The 6,075-nt window shown below is 53.0% G+C and overlaps 1 protein-coding gene across 1 annotated transcript; it reads left to right on the forward strand.

The window, feature by feature from the left end:
* Nucleotides 1-335: 335 nt before the first annotated feature.
* LOC131502684 (melanoma-associated antigen B1-like) lies at nt 336-5,691 on the forward strand. Its single transcript, XM_058713577.1, has 2 exons — nt 336-444; nt 4,070-5,691. Exon 2 carries the CDS (start codon nt 4,116-4,118, stop codon nt 5,142-5,144), a length of 1,029 nt encoding a protein of 342 aa, XP_058569560.1. The 5' UTR covers nt 336-444; nt 4,070-4,115; the 3' UTR covers nt 5,145-5,691.
* The last annotated feature ends 384 nt before the right edge of the window (nt 5,692-6,075 follow it).

Here is a 6,075-nt window from a genome sequence, read left to right on the forward strand (position 1 = left end):
CCTTGTCTCACAGGTCGTAAGTGGAGTCAGGGTGTGGCCCTTGAATGCAAGTGAATCTCTCCCGAAAGAAGGAGGCTCGTAGAGCGCCGCGCCTCTCGCCAGGCTTGTGCAGCCCAGGAAGGGGTAGCCACGCGCCGCGGGACCAGAGATTCCCCTCTGGCAGGTCAGGAGAGTGGAGCTTTGGAGGCCGGCAGGGGGCGGAGCCCCAGGCCCTGACGCACGTGGGGAGGACCCTGGGCCAGGACGCGCGGGGACCACCGAGTTCTCGGCGGCGGGGTCCTAGAGCGCCCCACCCCTGCTTTCGGCCCTCGGAGACCCCGGGCGGCCGCCGCCGAGGGCCGGATGCGGCTGCGCCGACTTCCTTTCGGGCCCGGACCTCAAGGCGCAGGGCGCGCGGCGTTTGTTCGGCGGCGGCCGGTTTCCCGGGACCGGGCTGAAAGCGAGGTGAGGACGCCGAGTGGGACCCGAGGAGACGACTCCCCGCGCCCCCGTGACCGAGGGGACCCCTCCCCGCCATGGGCCCGTTTGGCCCCGGCTCCGGGCGGTCCCGGCGGAATGTGAGGCCTAGCAGTCCCGTAGCCTTGGTCCTCGTAGCCACCGGGACGGCCTCAGGGACGGGAGGGCCTTTGTCTAAAGGGAACGACTTCTTTAGGCAAAGGGGGTGGTCTGGGACCTCGCAGGGGACAAGGCGGGACCCTTGGAACTCATGAGGGTACGCCCCTCCGGGTGACTGCGCAGACCCCCACTCCTGCTGGCAGTTTTGGAATGCCCTAGAGTAGCTCGGCTAAGAGAATCCCCCGGTTTTGCCTAGGGGGTGGCTCAGGGAGGGAAAGGCCTTCCCTAAGGAAGGCGGCCCGGTTGGCGGAGGGAGGAGGCTTGGCCCTAAAAGGAGTGAGGGTAGGACCGCCCGTACGAACGAGGGGACCTGTCCTCAAAACACGGAACCGCGGGCGCGCCTGCATGCCTCAGTTGGGTGAGCGGCTGACGCTTGATTTCTGTTCAGGTCACGATCTCATGGCTGGTGAGTTCGAGCCCCGCATCCGGCTCCGCAGCTGACAGCGTGGAGCCCGCTGGGGATTCTCTCCCTCCCTCTCTTTCTGCCCCTCCCCAGCTCCCGCGCTCTGTTTCTGTGGCTCAAAAATAAATATTTTTTTAAAAAATAGGGAAATGCACAGAACTGCACCCCCACTCTCAGATATGGAAGTGTCCAGATAAGGCACCCAGATGTGCAGCACACTAACTTTTCTTGTAGCTACTCACGGACGTGAGGCCTTTGCTTTGAGGCTTGTAGACTCACATAGAGGGAGGAATCCCAAAAGACTCCATCTTTTACTGGTATATTTATTGTTTTTGTTGTTATTGTTAGTGCCCTTGTGATGTCATTTGTACTTTTTAAATGTTTGCTTCCTGGTGAGCCGGTTACACAAAGGCACAGTCTCCTCTGAAGCATGTCTCAGGCGTGAGCCATAGTTTAAGGGTTGGCTGCCCAGTTTAGCAGAGGAAGAGGAGTCCCGTGTCATGCCGTATGTCAGGGTACAAATCCTGTAGAAATGAGACAACTACCCCAGAACAGAGGAGGCCACAGAAATTCCACCTGTGCAGTCAGCCTCAGGAAGCCCGGTTTAGACCTCTCTGGCTGAAGTACCCCCTCATTTCCTTTAAGGAAACGTTTGGTCTAATTGGAGAGGCCCCATTCAGCAAAGGAAGGAGACCTGGTTCCTAATAGGAGTCAAGGTAGTGACACTGATTACAGATGAGCGGACCGTTCCCAGAAAAAGGTGAACCACATAGAGCCTTCTCAGACCTGGGAGACTCAGACCTAGTGACATGATAAGTGTCACTCACTTCTTCCAGGGAATCTCAGGAAAGTGAGGAATCTTATCGGTGGGGGAAGCATCAAGTCAGTGTATAGAAGATTTTCAGGTACTGCCAGGACCCAAGGAAAAGACCTAAGAATTGAGGGGACCACCTACACCACAGCACTGAGGGCAACAGAATCCCTTCCTGTCAGCCTTGGAAGTCCACACACAGCTGTAGCTAGATCAGGAAACTTTACTTCTGTCTAGGGGGTCTCAGGGAGGCAGGGGCCTTAGAATGATGGGATAGTCCTTAAGCCAAGACACAAAAGATTTCCAGGTCCTTCCTGAGGTGAGGATGAAGGCACTGATGGATGACTGAGATGAGCACCCACCCAAAGCTCTGGGGCCCACGAAGTTCTGCCCCCTTCCAGCCCTGGGAAACCTCAGGTAGAGGTAGCCAGATGCGTCAGCCCTCACTTCCACATCATAAGCCTCAGGGAGATAAGGGCCTTGGTCCAAACCTAGAAGACCCAGGTGGGCTGAGGGAGGAACCTAGATCCTGTGTCCAAATTAAGACTAAAGAGGTCAGTGATGTCAGAAGGGCGAAGTCCGTGGAATCTAACCCCTGCTACCAATCCAGGGAGTCCATGGATAGGGTGACTGGAAGTGGCTCACTGTTTCTTTTTTTTTTTTTTATTTTTTTTTTTTTTTTTTTATTTTTTATTTTTGGGACAGAGAGAGACAGAGCATGAACGGGGGAGGGGCAGAGAGAGAGGGAGACACAGAATCGGAAACAGGCTCCAGGCTCCGAGCCATCAGCCCAGAGCCTGACGCGGGGCTCGAACTCACGGACCGCGAGATCGTGACCTGGCTGAAGTCGGACGCTTAACCGACTGCGCCACCCAGGCGCCCCTAAATTTTTTTTTTTTTTCAACGTTTTTTTTTTATTTATTTTTGGGACAGAGAGAGACAGAGCATGAACGGGGGAGGGGCAGAGAGAGAGGGAGACACAGAATCGGAAACAGGCTCCAGGCTCCGAGCCATCAGCCCAGAGCCTGACGCGGGGCTCGAACTCACGGACCGCGAGATCGTGACCTGGCTGAAGTCGGACGCTTAACCGACTGCGCCACCCAGGCGCCCCTTCACTGTTTCTTTCATCCTGGGGTTTTCAGGGTGGCAAGAATCTTAATACCACCTGAGGGAGCTCAGGTCAACAAAGGAAGGATCTCCAGGTTTCACCAGGACTCACGGAGAGGGCCTTGAGGACTGTGTGCAACTCCACCCCTTCTCGTCAGTCCCAGGAGTCTCCAGGAATAGTTGTTCATTAGAGGTGCCCATCAGGTCCCACTCAGAGATAACAGGGGAGTGAGAAGATTGATCTGATGGGTCAGTAGCAGGAAGAATCCCAGGCCATCTTTTGAGTAAAAAGTGAGGACTACACATAATAGGGCCTCAGCCCACCTGCTATAGCTTTCAGCCTCTAGAGACTGTGGGCACCGTGGCCAAATACGGCCACCCCTCACTTCTGCCACTGGGTCTCAGTGAGTTGTGGACTTTATTATGAGGAGAATTCCTCAGGTCATGAGAGGGGGAGTCCCAGATCCTCCCAAGAGGCAAAGTGAGGACCATGAACAACAGCTGTAGCTACCACCACCACTGCCCTCCACCGAGTAGGGGGAACAGAATCTTTCCAAGTCCCCATGCTCAGCCCCTGAAGGCCCAAAGCTGGATTATTAGGCTGAGACTCCTCCTCATTTCTTTGCATCAAGTCTAAGGGAGGTGAGATCCTGTGTTGAGGGTGCAACACCTGTCAGTAGAAGGGAGGGTCCCAAACTCTAGGCGTAGAAAAGATGAGGACTGAGTGAGGACTGAGGACCAACAAGTCCCGCACCGAGAGGGCCCCACAGTGCTGTCAGCACTTCTCAGTTCCTGCTTGTGGGTCCCAGGGAGCTTCGACATGTCAATTTTATGGAAGCACAGGAAAGAGGTCCCGGGCCCTACCAAGAGTTGATGTGATAATCATAGATTATCCTTGAACACAGAGAAGGTACATGCTACCAGTCCCACTTGTCACCTCAGTGAGCCACAGGCGGGGCTGGCAAGCTGGAACCTGGGGCTCACTTAATCTGGCTTCCTCCACTGGGTTCACAGGGGACAGGCTGACCGAGTGCAAGAGCCCTGGGGGGGTCCCAGAGCCGTGCCTCTCAGAAAACCTGCAGAGGTGGCCTCTCCCTGCTGAGGGGCTCACACTCTCATCTTCCCTGCTCCAGGTGTCGGTAGCTCCTGCCCACACTGCCTGCTGTCCCTGAGCCAGCCATGCCGCGGGGCCATAAGAGTAAGCTCCGTGCCCGCGAGAAACGCCGCCAGGCCCGAAGTGGATCGCAGGGTCTCGCGGGTGCTCAGGCTGCCGCAACAGAGGGTGAAGAGTCCACCTCCTCCCCTGTTTCTGGGGCTGCTCCCCTGAGCTCCCCTGCTGCTGGCACTTCCCAGGAGCCTCAGAAAGGCCAAGCCACCACCAAGCCTGCTGGGCGTGTTTCACGGCGAAGATCTAAGGCAGGTGCCAAGAGCCAGGTTAAGGAAAGTAAAAATTCGTCCCAGGCCTCAACTTCTGCTGAGAAAGCTCAAAACGATCCTCTAACCAGGAAGGTGGGCATGCTGATGGAATTCCTGCTAGAGAAGCATAACATGAAAGAGCCCATTATGAGGGCAAGTATGCTGAAGATTGTCACCAGAAGGTTTAAGGAGCACTTCCCTGAGATCCTCAAGAGAGCTTCTGAGCACTTGGAGCTGGTGTTTGGCCTCAAGTTAAAGGAAGTCAAGCCCAACGGTCTCGCCTACACCCTCGTCAGCATCCTAGATACCACGGATGACGGCAGTGTGAGCATTGGCGCTGGCTTACCTAAGAGCGGGCTGCTCGTTCCTCTCTTGGGTGTCATCTTCTTGAGTGGCAATCAAGCCTCTGAAGAAGACGTCTGGGAATTCCTGAATATCTTGGGCGTCTATGATGGAAGGAAGCATTCAGTCTTCGGGGATCCCAGGAAGCTCATCACCCAAGATTTGGTGCAGGAAAAGTACCTGGAGTACCGCCAGGTGCCCGACAGCAATCCTCCACGCTATGAGTTCCTGTGGGGCCAGAGAGCCCATGCTGAAACCAGCAAGATGAAGATCCTCGAGTTTTTGGCCAAGGTCCACGACACCGTCCCCAGTGCCTTCCCGTACCATTATGCAGAGGCTCTGCAAGATGAGGAAGAGAGAGCCCGAGTCCAAGCCGCAGCCGGCGCAGCCTCTACTGCCAAAGCTAGTGCTCGTTCCCGGGCCGCATCTGGCCGCTCTGCTCCTCCTTAGAGAGGGCTGAGGCAGATTCCTCGCTTTGTGTTTGATGAGGTCTGCCAACCTTTTAAGTAGTGAGAGGTTAAGGTGGGGTTGGAGAGACCACAATATATCTTCTTTGTTTTCCTGTTGTGCATTGAGTAGCTTACAAATGTTCCTTTAAAAAGAATGTTTCAGAAGAATCTAATAAGATTCAGAATCCAAGTTTATAAATGACATGGATCGCATATTGCCGTTTATCAGGTTTAAGAGTAAGGTTTAAGAATAAGATTTAAGAGTAAGAGTTTTGGTATTGTGTAATGTAGCTTGAAAATCCTTGTGTCTTCTTCGAGTTCCAGAACAAGATAATATGGCTTTGGAATGGGGATTTTTTTCAGAAATAGGAAAGAACCAGCAAAAATATAGCTCTAGTTTTAAAATAGAAACAAAGTAAAATGTAGTTACATCTTGGTTTGTCTTATTTTTGTCTGTCTCTTTGTGAAATTTAAGGATATATACCTCAATGTCCTTAATTTATTGAAGAGTTCGGAGAAAATTAATAAATTACGTTCCTCACTCAGTGCCCAGTTTATTCTCACCATTAATTGAGTGTCTGCTCTTTGGAAGGTTATATATTAGTAGCGATGATGCTGACGATAAAGAAGACCCTGCACCTGGCACAGATTTTTAACGGCAGCTACTATATAAGGAAGATGGTGTGATGAATTCTAACACGTAAAAGACAAGTTAAAAAAAAAAAACAATGAGGAAGGGGGTCAGGTGAAAGTACTAAAGTGTAAATTCTCTGAGCCAGGACACTTTGGGGTCTGGGGCTTTGGAGATTCCTTGCCGCAAAGTAATTTTTTTTTTTAATTTTTTCAACGTTTTTTTATTTATTTTTGGGACAGAGAGAGACAGAGCATGAATGGGGGAGGGGCAGAGAGAGAGGGAGACACAGAATCGGAAA

This window comes from Neofelis nebulosa, chromosome X (assembly GCF_028018385.1).
Source record: "Neofelis nebulosa isolate mNeoNeb1 chromosome X, mNeoNeb1.pri, whole genome shotgun sequence".
NCBI lineage: Eukaryota > Metazoa > Chordata > Mammalia > Carnivora > Felidae > Neofelis > Neofelis nebulosa.

Excerpts from the sequence above, each read along its gene's own strand:
- LOC131502684 (XM_058713577.1), top strand. The coding sequence starts at position 4,116 with ATGCCGCGGGGCCATAAGAGTAAGCTCCGTGCCCGCGAGAAACGCCGC.